The 25,428-nt window shown below is 36.2% G+C and overlaps 1 protein-coding gene across 1 annotated transcript; it reads left to right on the top strand.

Annotated features, from left to right (window-relative positions):
* The first annotated feature begins 219 nt into the window (after nucleotides 1-219).
* SNX7 (sorting nexin 7) lies at nucleotides 220-24,558 on the top strand. Its single transcript, XM_053469479.1, has 10 exons — nucleotides 220-261; nucleotides 556-643; nucleotides 9,915-10,097; nucleotides 11,719-11,829; nucleotides 13,763-13,927; nucleotides 15,271-15,469; nucleotides 15,993-16,192; nucleotides 16,699-16,785; nucleotides 19,940-20,092; nucleotides 23,549-24,558. The coding sequence occupies exons 2-10, from the start codon at nucleotides 617-619 to the stop codon at nucleotides 23,621-23,623; spliced, it is 1,200 nt and encodes a 399-aa protein (XP_053325454.1). The 5' UTR covers nucleotides 220-261; nucleotides 556-616; the 3' UTR covers nucleotides 23,624-24,558.
* The last annotated feature ends 870 nt before the right edge of the window (nucleotides 24,559-25,428 follow it).

Below are 25,428 nucleotides of genomic sequence, written 5' to 3'. Positions count from 1 at the left end.
CCTTGTTTTTTGTTTAACATTTTTACTCTGAAATAAACTTCCTTCCTGTACTTTGTTAAATCCCTTTTAAGTATTTAAATGTTTCTCTCACATCTCCCCTCTCCCAAGCTATACCTTTCATCTAGAAGGCATTGTTAACAGCTAAAGCACTTCCCCCAATTTATTTAAATGTGATCCCAGCACAGACTCGCCCTCTGTGCCTGTCAGCCCTGTGGTTACCTCTTCGTACAAACGTCTCACATCTGCAGCCCTGCTAGCTGAGTAAGTAGCAGCTCCGCTATTATGACTTCTGGGACAGCTTCGGTTGTCTTAACCCCTGAAGCTGCTCCTTTTCTTTTCCTGCATGGGGATAGTAACCGTCTTCTCGGTTTCTTTTTTTCTGTGTTCAATAGTTTTTTCCAGTTCCTTCGGCACCACCTCCTGTATATCTGCTACTTCAATGGCTAATTGAACACACTGAGCTTCTTCAGACAGCCCAGGGGAGGCACAGATACAATCTTCCAACCAGTTGAGGTCCTCACTAAGCTCGGCTCTTCTTCTGATTCGCTCCGACAGAACTTCCCAGACATAACACTGGCACAAACATCTTCCTGTTGCGAAGACACGCCATTCCAAGATGCTTTCTGCCGTCCGGACCTCTGAGGTATTAACTTTTAGGGTATTATATTGAAAAAAAAGTTCATTTTTGTCAAACCGATGCAATGTTCTTGCTGATTGGTCCATTTCAGTGGTTGCTATGGTGATAAACCCACTTTTTAAAAGATTTCTCCAGAATCATGTTGTTTTTCTATGCATAACAATGTGTAGTTATGGAATGTATAATGTAGGAGTTCTTGTTTCACTCAGTTGATACATTTTATCACAGCGCTGAGTTACTGTATAGCGTGCAAAGTACACCAAGTAATTAATAGTGTTGCCGTGATAAGGGCTTGCAGGGTGTTTCCCAACAGTAAAAGTAAAGCAACAATCTGTAGCTGTACATTAATTAATACTTATTAATAATTAATAATATTATTTCCGCTGTAAAGACTCAAACCTGAACTGGCCCTTGGTCTTGTCTTCGGTCCAGGATATCCACATGCCTACGTTATACACGTTTAAATGCCCTCAATGTATTAGCCTCTACCCCTTCTGCTGGGAGGGGGGGTTATTCTACTTATCTACCACCCTCTCTGTAAAGTAATACTTCCTTACATTACAGAAACCTATTATAGGGCCCTAGCTTGTTTGGCAGGTTTATCTATGGTATTTTAGGAACAGGAAATATAATCTGTCAAATAGTATGTGCAACTGAAATATATATATATATATATATATATATATATATATATATATACATATATCACACAACTGCAGTGAGCTGGTAACTTTGTTGGTTAATCTACATGTTTCTGGATCACTGCATCGCATTTCTGTGCAGGAAATAATTATGCCTAGTAAATATTTAACACTAATAGTCTAAGTGCCAGGAGGAGTGACCAGTGGCCTCTGGATCTCTGGTATCTATTGGGTTAACTTTGCATTTTTTAATGAATTGCTTTCTAAGAGGTAAAACTTTTTTTTTCAGATAGATCTGAGAGGACTCTGCTTTGTTATATGTTTATATGCTTTTTTTGATATATATAACTGTGCACTTCTATTTAATATTATTAAAAAAAATGCTTTATGCTGAGTTTCCACAGGAAATCATTGGTTTCTCTATGTGGCATATAAGGGTTAACATACTAAATGACCTCATTGCAAAATATTATTGAACAAATACAGCGTGCTTGCACTTGTTTTTATGTTTTGCACTTTTTGATGACGCATTTCACTTAGTATTGCAGAATTAATGTTTTAAGAAACACTTGACGAAAACAGAAAACTAATTCTGAGAAAGTAGAGGAACTGTGTGCCAATGTGTTATCGATGGCAATTTGGGAATTTAGGAATCATTCTTTTATTTGTATGTTTATTTGTTATAAAGCCATCCCAGCTGATTGTGCTGACATGCCTTTTGCACTCATAATATTAAGCATGGTCTGTTGCTTTGGCAAGAATGCGAATAGCATTCAGCTTTTTTGCCGGGCATATGAGTCCAGCTCAGGGGAAGAAGTGCTGACATCGTGATTATACATCCATGACACAAGGGCTCAGCTTAGCCTCTTATCTCGTGCTATACGCAAACATTCAGTTGTGTTTTGTGCTTTCCATGTGCTAGAACTAGTTATACATCCACTGTAATGTCATAAAAACAGTACCAGCAATGAATTTAGCTTCTGTGCTGTCCTAGGCCCGACATAGTCTGTACTGCCTTAAACGGCATGCCGTGCCTTTAAGACACAGAGCGCCCGGACATGACGTCATATCCCTGCGCTCCATGTCTAATCCAGACTATAGTGTAAATAGTGTGTAATAGTGTGCATAGTGTAAGTGGGCCAGCTGAGGAGATCAAACATCTCCCCTGTAACCGGCCCATCGAGCAGTGGGATACTGCAGGCCTGTTCGACCAAGAGACTGATTCCCCCCGCTTGGGTAGGAGGGGGTAGGAGGGGGACTGCCGCCCTTGGCCAGAATATGTCACTGAACAATGCAGCTCTTTATTATAAATCGATGAAATGAAATGTATTTTTAGGTAATAAGTGAACCTTGTCTATCGTACTCTACTTTTAATTGATGGCTATAGCAGGCTTTCTTTACTCAGTATTAATCACAACATAATAACTATATAATAATTTGGTGTATTAAAAGTTAGTCCAGACATGGACCTCTCTAGTATATAGAGGTAAACGCCATACCTGGACTAACCTTTACATTTGGGGTGGACCCCAAGAGATCAAACTTTTCAAAATACTTTAAAACTATCCTTATTTACAAAAGTTACACTTATTGTATTGCTTCATCTTTTGTTTCCTTTCTTTTTTGTTAAAAGAGTTAACGTTCAGTACTAGTGTATCAGTTTGCAATATGTTTGGGGCTGGACTGCCTGGGGACAGGATATCTGATTCCTTTGTCATTACGTGGACTTTGCTCTGGAATCTCCAATCCTTGCTGTTCCAAAGTTTGCTTCTGTAGTTGATGTGACAGGAAAGGAAGGGATTTTTTCAACAGGGCATTGGCAGACATGTAAAATGAGCTGGTATATACAGTACATACAATATAGATCTGGCGGATCTATATGATAATGTATATCTCAATATAAAAAGCCTTTCTTTTTCTGTGTTTCCAATTGTAAACCCATAAAAGTGTCCTCTGTTCCGGTAAGTGTAATCCGATAATTTTACAAGATGGCCTTGTCCCTCCTCATTGCAGACAGTGCATTCCACGAGTGTGCTATAAATAAACCCATTATATTAGTATGGGCTTGGAGTTTCTGTATTGATAATGTTTTTGAAATAAGGGTTTCTTGTTGTCAAACAATTTATATAATGCACGAGAGGAATGCACCTGGAGTTTTGTGATGCACTGGTGGTAGATCCAGAGCCTGATCTTGGAAGGGACGCTCGCATTAATGCACACAACCCAAACACTCACATTAACACACAGGCACACAAACATCTACACAACCAGACACTAACACACTCAGGGGCTCACACTGACACACAGGCACACACACTGATACAGCCAGACTCACGCACCATTATGCAACGTACCCTGCATAAAGCCCCAGCTCGTATTCACTGCAGCTAGCTTTGCAGTTGCCGGTATGTGACCCTGGTGAACTCCGTCTCCTTCTGGAAATTAGGAAAATAAGAGGGTAAATTTAGGAATTACCTCTTTATTGCAGCATTGTTCCTTATGTACAAGGTGGGGCAATTGCCATGTTGCCCCCACCTTAATGCCCATGGCATGCACGATCCCATTATGTGGGCATGTATGCCTGGGTGCACAAAAATCCAGAAGTCCACCTTGAAACCGTTTCTGTTGGTAGGCAGATATCTGGTATCTATCCAAAGCTTACAATGCAGGTGCAGTGAAGTAAACAAGGTTTTCAACCTTCACCAAGTATTTTTTTTCAACTGCGCCTTTGAGAGTACCTGTGAGTGTGAAACATAATCGTGTACCCCCCTCCTCAGTTATTCCATTAGACCATTACCTTACTCTTTAATCATAGATTTTATGTAAACATAAGATACGTGCATCTTGTGAGTGACTTAGCGTATTGTATAAATTAGGTTATAGTAGTATCTGGCGTTATAGCCCAGAAAAATTATGTTGTTTGTGTTTCCACCAACCCCCCCCCCCCATCTATTCATTGTGCTTGGTTCATGAAAAGGCCTTCTGTTTCACTGAACTCTGGAGTGATTTGTCTTCAAATCTTTAACAGCTCTTGAGCCTTAACAATATTGTATTGTATGGGACATCGTCATTGCTCCAGTTTCTAAAACATTTTATCTTATTTAAACCCAAATACACTATGAGAGTTTATAATTTTTCTAAACACATGGTATCTACTAGCAGTACTTTCACTACAGGAAGATATAAGAAAAATAAGAAAACTGTCTGTGTCAATATGAGCCAATTGTAGTTTGGATTAGGATTGCCAAACTAAATGGCCCCAACAAAGCAGCCATCATGTCCCACACCAACCCATCAATTTGCCACATTTTTTACAGTATGCCATCACATTAAAAAGGGTTGAACTTCAGCATTCAAGAGGTTAAATACAAATACTGACATGTTAGCTTCAGACACAGAAGTTTTGCACTTAAGGGTTGAAGAGGTAAACTACACACATGAAAGTTTTGTACTCCAGTAGTGGAGAGGTTAAATACACAGACATACCACTCCATCATTGAAGAGGTAAACTGCGCACGCACACGCTCATACCCGGAAGTTGTGCAATTCAGCATCTGGGGTTAATTACACACAGGAACAGTTTGAAAAGCAGTGCTTGGTGGTTAGTTAGCTGTACCGCAAACGTTAACTACAATGTACAAAGCTCAATATGTATAGCTTGGGGGAGAGAAGAGATAAAATAATGTAAATACATAAAGGGGTTTAACAAAGTAGAATAGAAAACTGTATTTCAAAGGAAGAGAAATGTTAGAAGATGCCATAATCTAAAACCAGAGGGTCAGAGACTTACAGGCTTATAGAGTATGGTAGATAAATGTTACAACCTTCCAGCAGATGTGGTAGAGACTAAAACAGTGAGGCAATTTAAACATTTATGAGATCGGTATAAAGCTATGTTAAATCTAAAACAAGACCAAGGACTGATTTAATGGGCAAACTGGATTGTACGGAATTGTTCCTATTTGCTGTCAAATTCTATATTTTCTGTGACGCCTACGCTGTACCAGGTCTATTTTAGCCAATGATTCTGGGGGACTCAGAACAGGAGTTTAAAAGATCTACTTCTAGCTGTTGGTAGACTACATCTGTATGAGAATGTGTTTTTCTAAGCTCAATGTGTCTCAATGTGTGCAGTTTCAAAGAGGTTGTCTTGTGCCAAACCTAAAATACCAAGATACCCTCCCTGATACCCACTAATTCCTGTTTCTTGGCCAGAAGTTCAGACAAAAATAGTGTGACGATGCTCTGCTTGCTATCAGCTAAAAATTGATAATTTATCCAAAATCGATATTATCAACACAAACATAAAATGTTATTTATGTCATGTTAAGGTTTCCTATAACAATGGAGATTTTTGTAAGATATTTTAACAATCCTTTTCTTCTTGGCTGCTTGATTGAGTCAGGGGCGAAACACAGGCCCCTGCATCACAGGGAGACCCCCAGTCGCAAGAGGCCACCAAGGTTTCTTGATACAGAAGTGTGCTCTTTGAAACTGGCCCTAATCTTCTGTTAAATTGGTAATAATCACAATATACAAGGTGTTTTGAGCAAAATATGGCTTATCTGGAAGAAGATATCAGGTGTATGATGCCAACTTTGTTCTACATGCAGTGTAATTATGTTACACAATTGTTTCAAAAGCTAAATTGAACAAAGGACTGTTTGTATCATACAGTGCTTACCATAAAGTGTTTTTCATTCGTACGACATGTCCGCTTGGGGTTAGACATGTGAATGATAATAAACTGAGTAATAAATGTGGGTCTCATAGGAAATTATGATGTAAGTTATATGCTCTTTTAATAACAAGTCAGTAATTGGTCATTAAAGATTAAAATGTATTACTCTGCAAACTTTTTAGTTTCATTGTAGTAAGTGCTTTTTCGCAGATAGCCAGAAGGGGGCAGTGGTGCGCTACTATAACTTTTTTACAAAAATGTCAGGCAGAACATATTCATTCTAAATATCACAGGAATGACATGACATGTGATTATTATGGTGAATATGGCCCTCAAAATGTAGCTGTCAGCTCCTAAGTGGCAGGAAGAGAATTCAGTGTTGTGGATTTTTTTTAGTGTCTTTCTCCTGTATGTTATATGGCCTCATCTCTCTGAATCATCACTTTGGACATCTTGTGCATTATAAATCCTTCTTACAAGCTCTTAGCAATAATGTTACCTACATTATGCAAAATACACAGACAAGAGCATATTTAGAATATCTCTAAAATCCATACTGGATACTTAACCCTGTAAAATGCCCAATTTTAGTCCAGTTTTAATATTTTGTTCCCTGTTTATTTCCTTGCTCGTGTTCAGGGTGAAGATAATTACATCTAATGATAATGCAATGATTTATAAAATGATCGCTAATTATAATTTATCATTTGTTATCATTTCGTGTAGAGATACTTAGTACATATACAAATAAGTACAAATGAGAGGTCCCAATGAAAAACAACCTTTTTATTTGATCATTAAATAGAGAACTGTATATTGTACTGTAGTTTAGCATTGATAAAAACTAGACTTGTGCATTCCTATTCGGGCGAACATGGAAACGAACACGAAGGGTGCGTTTTCGTTGTTCAGCCCAAATGCCAAACATACGAACACAGGGGCAAAACGCATACGAAGACACACAACATGAAGAATCTTCGCGTTAGTCTTCGTTTACTAATTTAACCTTCCCCATCTAGCCTACCTTATCTACGCAGCATCACAGAGGTTAACGGGAGCAGAAATCTGTAGGTTTGCCTTCAGGAGTTAAACGACCGTGCGAATGACTTTATTGGTCACCTGCAGGGGCCTCCTGTGGCATTAACCAATTGGTGCACTTCATTGGTTGATGGCAGAGGAGGCCCCTGCCGGCGATCTATAGAGTTGCTTATATGGACATTTAAAATCCTGGCGCCAAAGCTGCTGCGTAGTGTGTACCGCGTTAACCCCGTATAAACCCCTTCTACAAAAAAAGGCAAAAAAAACCCAAAAAGGAAGAATATACACAAATATTCGCCAAACCGAACACAGGAACGGACGAATATTCGTGGAATATATTTTTTCCCATACGAAGATGAACACGGCACCCAACTCTTGTTTTTTTTGTTGTTTTTTTTGTTCCAATAAGTTTGCAGGCCTAGAGTCATGTAATATTTTGAATGGGTTCACCCATATAACAGGCATTTATTCCGCACAAGTATTTCATTTCAAATCTCTTATATTGGCAACTTTTTCTTTTTGAAAATTATAGCATGAGAGTGTAGGTCCATTGATAAAAATGTCACGTTACTAATTATTTTAGAATATAATACTGCATTGAATATAATAGAAAAGCTTCGGCCACATTACAAAAGGACCTCCTTTTGTAAGGTCGGAAGCAATACAGTCCCCGCAGGATTACATAATAACCATGTACCTAACAAAGTTTTATGCATGTGCACTTCTGTCGTAACTTTCATAATATGACTCACTTGGCCATGATGGATAGGCCCGCTGTCTTATACCACAGCACAATAAAAGAGTTTGACAGCTATGTTCCAGAGTGAAGCTTTAATTAGGTAGAGCTATACATTTAAGTTTTAGAAGAATTGGTTAAAGATTTTCTCAGCTGTAACCATAGTAACATGCCATTTAGTAGTTTTGAGAACTTTTCTTAACGTGCTATCGCCTTTTGGTCTAAAAATATTAAAAGACATTTATGATAATTAGTGACAGTTCTGCACTGATGTTTCTTATGTTTTTTGGAGTGCAGGTGACATATGGGATATCTGTGGCCAGCCTTAGTCTTAACATGACATTGTACGTGAAAGGCACTTAAATTGTAAACAACTGACAACCATGCACTAATGAAAGGAGGAAAGTCATCTACAGACGTGTCACGTTGCTAGCTAATGCATTGATGGAAATATATGTATGTATATATGTATTTGAATAGGTATTCTCGTCAATGCATTTGAAGTTGGCAACAAACCCTATTGAGAGTGTGCCTTGACGTGGCGGGTGAGCTTAATTATGCTTTGGCCAATTCATATAACCAAAACCTCTCATTTATATTATGTTTATATATTTGTTGCCAACTTTATTAGGGTAAGAAGCGCAGACAGTTTTTGTTTCTTGTATACATTGTACAGCCAATACACTGTTTTTTGCAGCATGCTTACACCTGTTTGGTAGGCCTCGTATTATACATTTGTATTATTTGAGCCTGAGACTAGCTTAGCGCACCGACATATTTTCTTTTCCCTATTTGCACATATTTGAGGTTGTTGGCTCCTCATCAGTCTGGTTGCAGCTAGGTTTTTGGAAAACCAACTTATCATACTTCTTTTTAACAACCTAAATTTAATTTATTATTCCTCAAAATTAGAAAAAATGCAAGATGAGTGTGGCAAAGTACCATCTTGTATTTGAAACCTTATGTTACATACGGAACATAAAATATTCTAGCACTATATAAAGAATGTAAAGACAAATTCTGCTTAATGAGTTACTCAGCAAAGAATTCTTAAACCATATGGAGAGGGAGGCTATCGGTAAACTTTAAAACAAACTACTTATTAGACTTCTAATAAAAGCAGGTTATTTTTACAGCTTGAGAATTTTGTAATCTAAATATTCTAGTATTAATTACTTTTGGGGAAATATGGCAATGGATTTTTTGCCATGTTATTTCTATATGGTGTGCATGCATGTGGATAAGCTCAAAAGCCATGCAAGGTAGTCCATTTTTTATAATGGAGCACGGTATGATATACCGCAATATATATATTTCCTAGTTACTGTCTGTAAGATCACGAACATAAAGATATACATTTTATCTATACATAAAAGGGTCATTTATATTTGATGTCTTACATACAAATGGTCACAAGGTGTCAGTGTAATCAGGCACTCATTTGTCCTGCAATCAGTTTAATGCAAAAGAAAGATTGTGATATTGTATTTATTCTAATAGTAAATTTGCCCAATTAGAGTATTGGCATTCAGTAGTTTATCATTAGTAAATTGTAATGATGAGACAATTACTGATGCATTATATTTGTCTGTCAGTACTTCCTCTCGTTCTCCCTATGCTAATTTACTCTTAATCAGTAAAGGATTATTCCAATAATATGAAGTGTTATGTATGCTTACGGAATATCCCTCCAGTGTTTCAAATGGCCAAAGGAACATTTTTAGTTAGATGCATTGTAAAGGGGATGTGCTTTGAGCAAGACTTTTCATGTTTAAAACCTACTAGAATTATTAGACACATGATAGATAGATAGATAGATAGATAGATAGATAGATAGATAGATAGATAGATAGATAGATAGATAGATAGATAGATATGCATGTGTGTCTATATATATATGATAGAACCCATCTGGAGGATAATACGCGTCATTATTAACTACTATGGTTCAGAACTTCTGAATAGGTTTGAATCCACTTAAAATAACAATAAAATATGTTTAAATACATACTTTGTCTTCGAAATACCTGTTCCGTTTAAGAGCAATTGTCTTGTATGTTCAAGTTCACTGATACTTACAGCCAGTCAGTGTCAATTGTGTTTTCTAAAATGATAGGAAGGAAATGGCATATTGCCACCATGAATGCTAACAACCTATTAAAATATCTCCTACACCCATAGGATACGACATTGACTGATGGAAATTCATTCAGTCCTGTGGTTTTAGCGTCTCCGTCATCCGTGATAAGCCAGTATAAGTTTGAGGAAGAGCCAGAAATCAAGGATATTTTCATTACAGTCGATGACCCAGAAAGCCACATCACAGCAATTGAAACCTTCATTACATACAGGATTGCAACAAAAGTGAGTAGCAGTCGCCTGTACCCAGTTTATAAATCTGTCTATACAAAATGCCATATCTAAAGGTTTTTAGTTCATATTGAAATATTTGTGACTTACAGCTATAAATGGAGTTCATGTGAGGATAGTATTTGTTGGTTTACTACAGTGTAGTCCTAGTCAGCAGCTCAAGTCCTGTTGTCTAATGTGTTAATAAATAGATCTAACCCTTTAAAAGTGATTATACTAAACATAAATGTGTGTATATGCATAAATACACAGAATAATAACAAAAATAGTCCACAGCAAATAATAGCATAGAAATATGGGAAACCAAAAAAATAAATCTGACAGTACATATTATATACTCTTACCTTATATTCAAACATATGGCCTATCTAATGCCCTACTGCATGGCCTAATCTAGTATAGTCTAAATGTCATCAACAAGTACACTTACCTCTCCCCACGGCACACATACAAACCTAAGCCACATATGACAGTATTACTTTAAAATTGTATAAAAAGGTTTTAACCCCTTAAGGACAATGGGCGGTCCCTAAACCCATTGAAAAAAATGCATTTTGAGCCCGTACATGTACGGGATTTGTCATTAAGGGGTTAAATAACTCACTGAGGATTGACAGCCATTTAATAGCCTGTCCTGCTGTGCATCTCCCCTCAGGAGAACCTCAAATTTTAGCTATCTTGTGCCATTGCAGAGAACAATTCTCCTTCAACACCCCAGTCTGACATAAGAGCAGTTCAGAACTGAAATACAAAGCAAGTTTCCACTGCATGAGGAAACCAACAACCCCGACCATATGTTCCGACCTTCATAGGCCTTGTCAGTGGGGTCCAGTTGGTATCTCTCTAGATACCAGGGAGCAAGGAGTTCCACATCTGGCCTCACCTTTCTATTTGGGGCGTTCCTCAAGAGATCACTGAACAGAAAAATACTATACAAAAAGGTATAGGTAATTCCATAGCTCATTCAAAAGCATCTGTTGACAAAGATTTTAGTTGTGTCGACTTGGCAAGAGTTGAATTTAGTTGTGTCGACTTGACTAAGTTGGCTGAAACAGGGCAAGTTGCCTGTAAACCAATGCAAACCTAGCTGCCAGCTGAAGGACTATCCCTACTGACCGTCAACTTGTGTATTTAAAGAAATGTTTCTGAGGTAGCAGTGGAGTTCCCGATTGGGTCAAGAAAGGACTCTAGCTTAACTTAATCAGCTGGACTCACACTTAAATGATTTGTCCTAAAACTCCATTAAAAGTAAAGGAAATACCAAACTGTTGACTCTAACAGATTTCCCCGGACAGCTCAAGTGACAGACTTTACAACATAAGTCAAGTTTAAATGTGAATTAATGTTACTTTAGAATTGCAGGATTTCATTACTCGATGGTTCAGCTCGAGCGGAAGGAAATGTAGAAGCATGTTGTTGTCAAGGAAACCTTTATTAATTTGCTAAAGATACTGCTATGCTAATAGGTGAAAAGTCATAGAGAGCATATTTTCTGGTATGTGCCGTCATAAAAATCATTCTACTCTATGATTATTACTGCAAAGAAATTTAGAAAACTTGTATGAAAAAGTTGTAACCTGTGAATTTCTTAAACTGATACAATGTGCATTTTCAGACAACTCGCAGTGAATTTGATTCAAGTGAATTTGAAGTACGGAGACGATATCAGGATTTCTTATGGCTAAAAAGCAGACTTGAAGATGCGCATCCTACATTGATAATCCCTGTAAGTGCTACCTGTTCCCTTGATCATATAAAGACAGCAGGTAGACATTGTTTGGCTTTCCATTGATCCAATGCGCTTTTAAATGTTTTGTTTCCTCCTTTATTAGTCCAGAGCGTTTCTTCTTCTTTTTGCCTTGATTTAACCGATCTCTCTTTTCCTAATTTCCTTCGCTTTTCCCCATTTTGTTCACTTGTATTTCTAACCTCAGAGAGAGCAGGGCCTGGTACTGCTTGGTTAATCACTGGAGCAGATGTGGCTGCTCACCGTGTACACGTCTTGTGTATTATATAATTCATTTATGAGGACAAGGTTATAATATATGACTAATTTGTAACTTAACCATCAGAATAGTAAACACTACAGATGTTCTCTAAGCTTATTACATTTGCACTGCTATGTCAAAAGCAAGGGGTATTATCAAGAATAACTGATTTATCACTAACATAAGGTGAGTATTAAAGTTACTGTATTTGGGTATACCTTGCTGTAGAGTGCAGTTTTTCAAATGCACTTCAGTAAAACACTTGCAAGAAATACTGCCCATGTTACTAATATGCATTTATAATACTCTTTCTTTCCACTTCATTGAGTTTGTTCAAGAACAGAACCTACAAGACAAACTGTGACATAATGGAGAACACAAACTTCAGCCAACTATATACTGGAACAGCATTTGTTTCAATAATAGAAACCGTACACCAGAAACCAGTCAAGGATTGAAAATATAAAGAAGCAACATTAATCATAGCATACAGTGAAAGCATGAAATTGTTCCAAAGGCGTAAAAACTAGTGGTATTTGTGGCAGGAAAAGCACTAATGGAAGGGGTGGAGGTGGTAAAAAGGAGTATGGGGGGGCTTCCCTTACTGGCCATCCATGACATGTAATTGTGTATATTGTCAGCCTGCTCAGTGCCACAATACTCCAAAAAATATCTCTGCTGTGGCATCAGGTAGTCCTTCCACTTTTTCTATTAATTCTTGAAATTAGTTCCATGCTGAAGTAGCCTCAGGCATTATTGGAAGCATCCTCAAAACTGGTAGTACGACAAATGTCCCTCCCTAGACGAGTTGAATATTCTGTTACAATAATTATGTTCTCTAGAGATTTTGTTTCTATTATTTTAAGGAAACACATTACATAAACATACACTACCATCCTACCATTCCAAGATTGGAGTCACAAAATTGGAAAAGGGTTTTTTTTAATGATCAATCTGCCTTTTAAACTTTGATATGCCATTGCAACACAGGACTGATGGTTACTGATAAAGGGCTTCTGTACACCTAAGAAGATATTCCATTAGAAATCAGCAGTTTCCAGCTACAATAGTCATTTACGACATTAACAACGTCTACACTGTATCTCTGATCGATCTGCTTTTACTTAAATGGAGAAAAATGCTTTTCTTTATAAAATGTCTAAGTGATCTTTTGAACTGTTGTGTAATTTACTATGTGGTAAATGAAACTGGCAGATTATATTCAAATTATAAATACATTTTAATCTGCATTAAATCCAGCATAGCAATATAAAGAATATAACATTGTTTTTTTATTTGTTTTACTTATCGTAACACCCTTGTTTTATTCTTAACGGCCAGTTCTTAAACCACCTTACATTACAGAATTCAATTAGCATGGAAACTAATCCATAATTACACGCTCTTTTGCTAAAACTGCATAAACCTGTCTGTTCTGTGCTGCTCTGTTGTAAATCAAAGGATTATCAAAAAGTGAACAAATGTAGTATGTTCATCATTTTATCTGTAATCAATCAGCATTATATAGGATTGAAAGGCAGCTCTTATCTTAAACCAGAGAAAACGTCAGGACAAAACTACATATTCAGACATTTAAGCAGAAACTTGTATGAGACTTGTGAAAAGCCCTGCTATTATTATGATTATTATTTTTAATTTTTTTTTGCTTAGCCATTACCAGAAAAGTTCAGTGTTAAAGGAATGGTGGAAAGATTTAACGATGACTTCATTGAAACACGCAGAAAAGCTTTGCATAAATTTCTGAACAGGATTGCTGATCATCCAACATTAACATTTAATGATGACTTCAAGATTTTCCTTACTGCTCAAGCATGGGTGAGTAATACAGTAATAGTTACAGAAATGCGTGACCAAGTCTGTAATTGGTGTTTGTTATACGTGGTGTTTCATTTTGCATAAGTGATCTCTTTTTTTTCCCGAACTTTAAATCTTTAGAATTATTTTTGGGGTTTATTCACTAAACTGCCAGTGTGGAGAGTTGGGTAAAATGACAAATTTGAAGCCGTAAGGTTGCATGAGTGTATCTATTTGGTTTCATAAGTGGCATGCAACCTTAGTTGAGTCTGCCTACTCAAATTTTTAGTGAACCGACCCATTTGTGTTAAGAATAAATGCAAAGGCACTAAAATATATCTGTCATCTTGTTTTGTTATTAGAATTGATGGCATTTTTATATTTCGACGGAATTTTAGACAAGAAATTGTTATTAACTGTCTTGCAAACAGAAGCTGTCACATCTGAGAAAACAAGCAAATGATTCAATCCAGCTCTGAAAACCATCTGTGTCTTGCGTGATTGTTATTTAATATTTCATGTTTTAGTTAACAATTTTGTATGTTTATGTTGGGTCAAAGGTGAACCAATGCCCTCCATTATACTAAGCACAGCGAGCAAAATAAAATATATTGCCATTATGAACATGACTGAGATTAAGACATTGAAACTTAGTACGGTAGCTTTCTCCATTTTTTTGCCACCATAATATACTAAAATGATCTTCTAAGATTAGCTTGCCTGAGTGGTTCCTATCCAGTGGAGGAAAAAAGAAAAAAAAAACACCAACATATCAACCACACTGATGAACTAAATAAAGGATGTGGATAAAGGATGGCATATGCACATGAGAGAAGTAGGGATACATGCCTTATAACATAGTTATTCCATGTTGGCATCCATGTTGGCATAAGTGTGTTTTAGTTTGCTTGTTTAAATTATTCATATTTATTTTTCAACTATGACATGCACTTCATGCAATTGTCCCATGATTCCCTCGAACGTTGTATTGGAATCATACTGTTATTCAAAGTAGGAAGAGTTCAATGCACTTTTCACAAAAATGGAAAACATGTTTTGTATGTTGTTCAGTTCTAAGGATTAGGAATTGGGCACCATCTGGAATATTTTAGTTTTCTTTGAAGATAATGTTTGCTGTGTCCTTCAGGTTACGAAGTTGGACTACCCTTACTGTTAATGCAACATAGAGGTGCTTTTAAACCACTCTATAAATGCCTCTGGAAAAAAAACATAACGCATTTACTGCAGCTGCTAATAAGTGTCTTTGAACCGCCACTATTTTATATACTCTTTTACTACATTGTGTTTTTGCCAGAATTAACTGCTACGGTAATCACGATATGTTTGTTTTTCTCCCTCACTAGGAATTAGCGTCGTGCAAAAAACAGGGTCCTGGGCTTTTCAGCAGAATGGGGCAGATCATCAATGCTGTGGCTTCTTCTGTGAGGGGAGTTAAAAATCGCCCTGATGAGTTTACGGAATTAGTGGAATACGTTGATGTTTTTAGCCAAAAACTAAACTTATTAGATAAAATAACCCAAAGAATTTACAAAGAAGAGAAAGGTATACCTTGTGTTTATCTATGAAATAGGGCTTTGTATATATTAATGGTCATTTCATAGGTCAGATGACTCAATAAATCTTTCCAAGTTAGTTACACTTCATATGCACTTTAATGTGTTAAGTGTTACTTTATGAGTAACTGTCATTTTTTTCCAACCAAATGCATAGAAGGATTACTCTCTAAATATTTTGCATGACTCTCTGCTTATTCGCAATGTAATATGCATGAGTAGTGAGACTGTTTGTGGCAGTAGACTGTCTGTATAACTATACCCTACAGAGCTAAGCAAGGTTACCCTTCATAATGTGTAGTGAAATCAGGCAATTGTAAAGGTTTAAATGTAAACTCTTTTGCTCTAAAAAAATCAGTAAACTGGAATTCTATTGTCTATAGACCAACCAATGCCACCTAGTGGTTAGAAGATGAAGTACACTTTGTTACTCATGTCCCTTCCTGATTTATGTTCAAACATGTTCTTTAAACGTTGTGTAACCGAATACTTTCTAATATATTTGTAACTAGATTATTATGAATCAATGAAGGAGTATGGTCCTATCTACACTTTGTGGTCTGCATCTGAAGAAGAGCTTGTAGACCCCTTGAAAGGGGTGGCTGGATGTATTGATAGGTGCTGCAAGGCCACTGACACTCTGAATTCTAAACTCTCAGGAGACCTCATACCAATTATACATGAATATGTGCTATACAGTGAAACCCTTTCTGTAAGTACAATTTTACAGATGCTTACATCTAATTATAATGAAGGACATTATCTTTTGTAGTTGTAAAAAATCTAAATTGATATCAAAAGTAGTACAATCACTTTAAATATAGTCACTTCAGGCATTCTATCATTACTATCATGGAATGCCCTCCTCCGGCCTATCTTTCTTCCCCCTTCTTTAGGGACGCTTACAACATGAGCTTTGGCACTTTTACCTTTTACCTATTGTGTAATACACCCTAACTCTAAAGGGAGTAGAGGCTATGGAATACATTGTTAAGACTTCTAGTGTGCATAGGGGAACTGGTATGAACAGGCAGAGAAGCTTTAAGCTTGTCTTCTACCTAAAGGAAGAATCCCTGGAAGCCCAGCACTAAGCCTGCGCTTAGCCTACGCTTAGACATTTGTTTTATGGCAATGGTCTACTCACAATACTCAAGACCTTATGATCTTTAACACAAAAATTGCCCTTTTCTGTTTGTAATCACCTATAATTTTATTCAGGGGGTACTGAAACGTAGAGATCAAATTCAGGCAGAACTTGATACCAAAGTGGAAGCTTTGAACAACAAAAAGGTGGACAGAGAGGCTGTAAGTATAGAACTTAATGTGCATGTTGGTTAAAAAGGTATGAATTATTATTATTCACAATATGTGTGCCAGAAGGTGGATCATGCTAGATATTTGTTTGTCTTAAATATCTAAACTTTTCTATGACCAAAGAGCAATCAAGACCACAGCTTCTACATATTCTTAAATAGGTTTATTTGTTAGAATAGTATACATACAGCACTAATTGAAGACAGATGTTGGTTGTAGGTGCTGTAGACTCTGTATTCTTGAACAGATGGAGGAGAAAAGAAAGAGACCTTTCCCTTCTAACCATTAGTTTTAGTACCCCTTTACAATAAAAGGTAGAGTATACATTCTTAATATATCTGGGCAATATGTGAATTTTATGAATCCTATTGGACCTTTCATATGATACACTGGCTTTCCAAAGAAGACCATCTAACAGTTAGGTCACGCAAATGAAAACACATGTTCCTAGCACTCAGGTTGCATTCAGGCCGAAAGTGTGTGTATATATATATATATATATATAGGAAAGAATAAGCATGAAAATGATTTCTTACAATGTGACACTTAAGACAACTCTGTTACGTTTATTTCATAGAAGCATTGCTGATAAATCTAGTGTGGATTACCATGTTAATCTAGTGGTATTACTATTGGTAATTCAAACTCCTGACCTAAAGAGCCCTTAAGAACTTTGCACTCCCTTATATTTCTACCCTATCCAAGTACACCCCTAACCGCCCTCTTTGTTCATCTCATTACTCGTGTCTCTCCTCTACTGTCACTTTTTTTTTTATTCAGGAGAATTCTGAATTCTCCATTGGGAGAGACATCTGATATGCCCTGCTTCATTATTCATGTCCGCCATGGACAACCATTACAGTGACTTAACGTGTTGTTGTTTGATGATATCATGACCTCTTTCTCCTCTCCCTGGTATGTTTGGTAATATTGATCAACAGCCAATCACAATTAAAAAAAACTAAAAAAACTCTCAGAGCAGATGAATAGTTGGATGATGATTTTAGATCTCCAGATCCCAGGTCTTTTTCAGCCCTCGCTTCATATATACATATTTGTTTTTCTTCTCAGTTCTTGCTGCTGGTCTGCTCATTAGTTAGATTATCTATTTATAAATTATGTTTGACTGTTTCTTTCCCCAGATGTTTTCTAGAGGCATACCCTTTAGTTGCTTTGCTTCTAGAAACTGACGCCCATGTTTGCATATATATATCAAGTCAAATAAAGTAAATTGTAACATCTTCCAACAAATTCAGAAATAATCAAATGAAAGTCTAAAAGAATCAATCACAATTAGATTGTGAATTAAAACTTAAAAATCTATGCATTGCATCTACTATAGAAGTACAAAAGCCTATGTACACAATACAAGGGGAAAATGGTTTAAACAGCGATGTGTGTCCAAGAAAACACAACTTTTTTGCTAATAGACAAATGTTAAGAATTGCAAATATCCATCTCTAGAATCTAGATCAAACTTAGTTATATGTGTGTGTATACTGTATATATGAAGGTGTGTGTGTGTGTGTGTGTGTGTGTGTGTAGAGAGAGAGAGAGAATACACATTAGAATTAAAGCTTGTATTTTCATAATGTTTCTAGTAATAAGTTTGATAGTAAACATTGTAATTACTTCGTATATACCAATATTACATACTCTATATGCCTAAATACAGATATGAACGTGCACAAAAAGCACACATACTTTAATTGTTTGTGCATGAAGTCTTTGATTTTAAATTATCCTTTTTGCAAATAACCAATCCTTGGAGAGCAGTCCTGAATAAATTTGTATATGAAAACATGATTGTTCAATCTGCCCAATTATAAACCGATTGCAGATGCCAAGATAATGTTCATGTTTTCATTCTGTGCCAATTTTGGGAGTTTCTGCACTGAAAACACAATCTGTGGAAGTAAATTTCAGGTTGGTCTAGCCCCAAGGGATGTTCACTCGTTATAAAGATTTTTGCAGGAAAGGCAACAGATGGCTTCCATTGGGGAGTGTGAGATAAAAAAGGGACGCTTCTCAAACACTCAGCTTCACGTGTCAGCGAAGATGGCTTCCAGTTCAAATCTATACAGTGATGATGGCCACATTTTAACAATAAGAAAATGTGTTTATATTTTTCTGTTATATCGGACCTGGTCAAATTGCTAATATGAGTGTAATATACCGTTATAAAGCTGCATTCATTCTAAAAGGGGCTGCCATTTTCTAAGTCCAAGAGCATTTATAAAATGTCTTTGATTTCATAAACAGTGGTAATACACTACAGCTTTTTAAAGTATAAGGACAAGCACTTTGCAAGAAACTCTAATGTCTCATATAACTATTTTTATTAGCGGTTAATGTTTGGTATTTATTAGCTTGACAATATGATGAATTATCACCTACTGTATCACACGTCTTTATTCAAATGTTAACCCCCAGCTAATACATCTATTTGCAGTTCATCATTTTTTTCTTCTGATATACAGATAATAAGTTTTAGAATATCCATGAGCCCAGGAATTTCAATTAACAATACATTAAAAGGACACTACGTCCATCATATGGACTTTAATGCATATGATAGCTGAGTGGCCTCTTTAAATTTTCATGGCATCCCCCTTTTATCTTCCATCTCACCAACATAGCTGCATTATGAAGTGCTAGTCCGTGCAAAATAAACCTGCAAGAAAGGCAAAGGGGAGATTTTAGCATATCTAATAAACCCACCTATACATCATTTAGTGTAAATATAACATTAGGCCTCCATTATAGATAAGTACGTCATGTAGCTTTACAAGCTCCCTCAACATGTGCTGGATAAATTTTGTTCTGCACAGGACTTGGGCCTTTATTTTACTCTGACCCAGCAGACTTCTCGAGCAGCCATTTTTCATTTGTTTTATTAAATAGCTTAACTGACACCTGCAGTCTTTAATGTGTGTCGTGAAAGAGATGTGATATATCATTTAAATATTGTTTATACACAAAGTTGGCGTGAAAGCTGTTGTATATAGCTGAGCATGAGCCTAAAATTCCATATAGTAAGTGATGCACCTTTTATTGCTGGAATTCATTTATAATTTCGTTTTAATTGAAATAACAGGAGATGGTCATTTCCAGCTTCTGTGAGCATTTTATCCTCTCATTGCAGCTTAAGGAAGAGATTGAGAAGCTAGAAGATAAGGTTGAATGTGCAAATAATGCTTTAAAGGCTGACTGGGACAGATGGAAAGAAAATACGCAGCTTGACCTGAAGGGGGCATTTATCAATATGGCGGACAGCAGGATAAGCCACTATGAAGAGGTAAGATTTTATAGCTAAGATGTATCTTCTTAATTTAAGTAAATATATTTTTGTTTATCAGGTAACAAAGTTTGATTGACACAAAAATGTAATTAAATTACATTCTTAGTGTTATATTAACACTGTCCTGATTCTAAGCAGGTATGAAAGTGCGATGATAAGCTGGTAAAAAGGGTATTATTGCTCCAAGATGGAACTTCTTATCTCGGCCTCTTGTTTAAAATGCTTTTTTGAAGTCCATATTTGCCTCAGACCCAGTTAAGTACAGTGTGAAATACATTCAGTGTTCTTCCACATTGCAAGGTAATTGAAGCCAGGAGTTTTATATGTAAACTTAATTGCAAACATGACCTAAAAAGACCAGGAATTCATTAAGACTATCTCAATCCCACTCAACCTTCTTACAGATTTTCAGGACAGAGGTAGAGCTGGGCTGGACAACGGGATTCGGGACCGCAAACCCTCTTTCATTCTACGGTGTCTGGGACTCCAGAGAATGCATACTGCACACAAGTTCAATGCAGTAGCACTTCTTCCCCAGCTCTACCCATTGTGTTCTGATTTGCCGGGGGTAGAAGTTGGGAGTTAGGATTTATCTTCTCCCCCAGCTGCATCTATTAAATGCAGGGGGCATACTACAGTATGCTTCTTGCACACATTCAATAGCACTCCCATTCTCAATAGTGGCAGCCAATCAAATTAAAAGCTATCCGAGCACTTGTTTTTTTCAGCATAAAAGTGATTGGCTGCTGCTTAGGTTATTTTCATGGCAGCACTGCTGATCATCAATCCATGCAAAATGGACTCCAGCATTCATTAAAACCAAAAGTACAATCCCAGGGACTAGATATTTCCTTTAAATTGAATTTAAACAGACATTGACACCATAGCTATTTATTCTTGGACAGAAATTATTTCAAAATACTATATAAGTCTACAAACACATCAATAAATGATGGTTTTAGCCTGCCAAATGCATACTATTATCTACAGATTGCTAAACTGTTGATGAATGCTTGTTGAAAAAGGAAACCGATCCAATGTCAGAGACTGTGTGGTCACTTGTGTACATAACTCTGGGCATAAAGCAATACAATTTAGGGAAGGTGAGAGACAGGTCAGGCATTCATTTCTGGGTAGATAGCACAGGGAGTGACCCAAAGGTCATGACGGTAACTAAAAATGCCCTGCAGTCATACCTGGGAGAAAAAAGGTCAGGAGCAAACCAAAGTCAGATATTATAATCACATACCAAATGCAGGAGCTAAATTCATCTACTGGGCCCAAGATAGCATACGATTCTACACCAGCAATGACTAAATATGTGAAGCTGAATGCCACATATGACTTTGCCATGCAGTATCTATGTTATTACGTGCCTCTGCACACACATAATGGCACTGCTGCTTCAATGTTACGTGACTGCAATGAATTCTTTGCAATTAGCTGCCCCAGCAAAACCTGACACTTTTTTACTTTACCACCCAAATCTTATCACCGCCATATGTAATTTATTTTGCATGCATGTTTTTCTGTAGATTAATGTTCCTTTTTTATATAATTCTACTTATTAAAAAAAAGCTTATAATGAGAGATAAATGGGTCTTCTAAGACATTATAGGGGACTTTATAATGCAGACATGAGCCACTGCATTGGAGCCTGTTTTAGCTTGGCAGGAGCTTTGCGCTCATCGGTAACTTTTGTCACAGCTTGGATCTCTAGAGATCCAAACCATTCATCCTGAATAATATCCTTAACCTGCAAAAGGGAAAATATCCAGGAAGCTCGTTATGTAACCACTAGGACTTTTTTCTTTTTCTTAAAAGCCAATGGCTAAATTCTAATTAAAATAAAACATGTCAGCTTGTGAACATTGCACATGGAATAATTTAATTGCAATTTGACATATTAATATTCATCAACTTCTCTGTCTTGCTGAGTGTACCCATTTTCATACTGGCATTTTTTTTTGTAAATTCTTATTTGATCAAATGTAATATGCAATCATTACAAAATTCACTTAACAAAATTAGAGCTTCTAATCATAGCATTATTGAATAGGGCATATTTAGCCAAAGAGGTTAGTAGCCTTTGTTCTGACTTTCTTAAAGTAAACTTGTGTTGGTGGGAAAAATCATAATTTAAGTATATATGTGTGTATGTATATAATATATATATATATATATATATACCGTATATATAATTATATATTCCTATCTAGTTAGTATAAATTACATTACATTTGTAATGGTTTTGACAGATATCCCTTGTGTCTACTTATTACTGTCATCAACATTGTGGTATGAAATTTATATTTGGCCCATCTGTAAAATAGATTAAAAAATCTGTATTTTTATATGCATAACACTACTTTTGCAAAACGTAAACACACATACGAAAACACACAACATGAAGAATTTTCGTCTTCGTTTACTAATCTCCTTGGTCCCTTCCCCATCTAGCCTACCGTATCCATGCAGCATCGCAGGGGTTAATGGGAGTGGAAATCCGTAGGTTCGCCGTCAGGAGTTTAAGGGGCCTCCTTTGGCATCAACCAATTGGTTGGAAGACAAACACAAAGAGTTGGCCGGTGCCCAAGTCTAGTATTAATTAATAATCTAGTATTATTAATTATGAAAAACAATAGTATTAATTAATAATCTAGTATTATTTAGACTATTAGTAAAATATAGTGCCTACCAAAGAGTCGTCCTCAAACACCAAATTGTCTTCCCCATGACCTTTATTTCTTAATCTAAGTGTGCATTAGTTCAAACTTAAATAACAATTACAGTAATTTAGAATGTAGGGCAATTTTCCATCTGTATTGAATGAGAAAAGAATACTGAGAATTGTCATAGATCTGCAAATGACCATTACTGTGATAATTTAAACATCTTTGTTAGAGAAGCACCCATTTAAAAACCAAATGCATTCTGATAAAGATGTAATTGCTGAAAAGATGATATGCAAAATCTTTTGATTTCCTAGCCTTTCTTTTTTTTATGAGTATAAAAAGCTAAATTGATTTTTCACAAATGTATAACTTGATTGCTTTTTCTAATGGAGGTTGTATACAGAAAAAGCATAGATGCTAAAATGGAAAATGAAAGATTTCCATTTATAAAAATCCAATATCTAAAATAATGTACTATGATCAATGATACACATTTTTCAGCAGTATACTTTTTCCATGTTGTAATTATTGGATGCTCTTTTTTTCTAACAAAAAGTTAGAAGTCTCTATAATAAAGTTTTTACAGAATGTGATTAACCCTTACTTATATGTTGGTACATCATCCACCTTTTGTTACTTTTGAGTCCTGAATGAGGGCACGCACATAATGAACATTATAATGTCAGCAGAGTTTATGTTCATGTTATACTGTATCCTGACATTCCCATTTCCCTTGCTGTTATGATAAGTTGGATAATGCTTGTTTCTTCCATTGCAGTGCCTTTCTACCTGGGAGGCCTTCCTATCATCCCACATGTGTGACCTGCAGCTGGATCCAAAGCAAGATGATTAATAATAAAAACCTCCAACTTTGGGCTTTAAGGGTTCATTAATTTACTAAGAAACCAAAGAAATGTCCCTTCATACAAAAATTACTGTAAAATGAATGTGTAATGTATATATTGTAAAATAATTGTGGCTGCAACTGGAAAAAAAATCACGCCAAAGCCATTAGCAGTTTTAGTTCGTGCAGGTCTTCCAACCATATGGAATGTCCTGTACATCATTGAACCTTATTTTTTAATAAAAAATTCAATAATATTCTTATGCATGCAGGATATTTGGATACAGCTTTGTATACTGTGTTTTTTTATCTTAAATATTATGTGAGACAAAAACATGAATTAAAATGTTAACTATGTTTTGATGGTTAGCACTTGATTTACTTGTAGAAGTCCAAAATATTCTTAAAAAAGAAAACTAAAAACAAAATGCTGAGTTAAAATATTTTTATTGTAATGATAAAATATGGACAGGAGATCCTGTGTGGCTGTGATGGACAACAGAGTTGCAGCGCTTTTAGGCCATAAAGTGTCAAGTCAACATTTGGTTTTCCAAGTGTAATGTACTATAGTTTACATGATACATACCTAGTTCCTGAAGATGACTGTAAATAACGTGGGGATATGAGTGTGTACAAGTGGTGCAGATTTTTTTTTATTTCACCCCTTTATGTAAATTAATTAATTAGACTGAAACATATCTCACCAATACTGACATGTCACCTACTTAGAAAATGTTTTCACCTTCAATGGTATAAAACATGGTAATTATATTATTCTGTTCCACGTAATTTATTCTTTGTGAACAGGTTACCTGCTGCCTAAACACAAATGTGCAAGACAGTAAATCACAGGTATCAGTTAAAGCACTCAAATGAGCTCTGGCTGTCCAATCTACTACTGACATATTATCAGATGTGGCATTTAAATGTCATCTCTCCCAGAATCTCTAAACAAGCTGTAGGTTCTGTAAGTAGCCCTGTGGGGAACTAAATTGAACTTTTTATTCCAGATGAGGTTAGTAGACAGCATGTTCTTCCCCTCACTGCTATTTCATATTTATTAGTTCATTTACAGAACATCAAAGGAACACTCCAGCCATCATAGACTTTAATACATATGTTATCTCAGTGCCCCCTTTAAATTATCATTCTCACTGCAATGAAATGCAGAACCCCCCTTTGCACTTGCAAAATGTGGGTTAAAATGTGTTAGAGTAAATCATTCTATTCTGTTTAGTAATGGATAGATTAGAAAAATCCACACATATACAATGCCCTTACAAATGCCTGCCCTTGCAGCCACACACTTAATTGCCCTTAAACAGACTTGCCCTAATATACAAACACTTTTAAAACATACAGTATCATTCCCCATTTCCCCATCACTTCATTTTCTCATTAGTTCTGCCCTATCTCATGATCTTCCCCCTTTCTCTTTTTATCTCTCTCCTTTCTCCCCATGGTTTACCTTCCCCCTTCTCCTTTTCTGTCTTCTTTGTCGGCGAAGAAGGTTGGGAAACGCTCAGAGAGAGCATGAGAGAGCGATGGATTGTGAAACAGCATGAGAGAGTGAATGAGAATGAATTTGGGTTCCGAATGAAAAATGTCCTCCTTTTTTTCATCTGAACCAAAAGGGTAGGAAACAATTTGCTGTCCATTTGCACAAATCTAGAATCAATTTACATTGTATGATTGTCACAGACACAAAAAGGTAAAATGCACAAAACTATGTGCAGACATTAAGTCACATTGACAGTCTTGCCAAAAATTAAATCTCTCAATAAAATGTGCACAACTTCACCATAAAATGTCAG

Source organism: Spea bombifrons, chromosome 6 (genome assembly GCF_027358695.1).
Source record: "Spea bombifrons isolate aSpeBom1 chromosome 6, aSpeBom1.2.pri, whole genome shotgun sequence".
Taxonomy (NCBI): domain Eukaryota; kingdom Metazoa; phylum Chordata; class Amphibia; order Anura; family Pelobatidae; genus Spea; species Spea bombifrons.
This window is presented reverse-complemented; position numbering and strand designations above follow the sequence as displayed.

Coding starts and splice junctions, on each gene's coding strand:
- SNX7 (XM_053469479.1), top strand. CDS start 617: ATGCTTTCTGCCGTCCGGACCTCTGAG. Junction 10,098..11,718: donor CATACAGGATTGCAACAAAA/GTGAGTAGCAGT, acceptor GTGCATTTTCAG/ACAACTCGCAGTGAATTTGA. Junction 15,470..15,992: donor AATTTACAAAGAAGAGAAAG/GTATACCTTGTG, acceptor ATTTGTAACTAG/ATTATTATGAATCAATGAAG.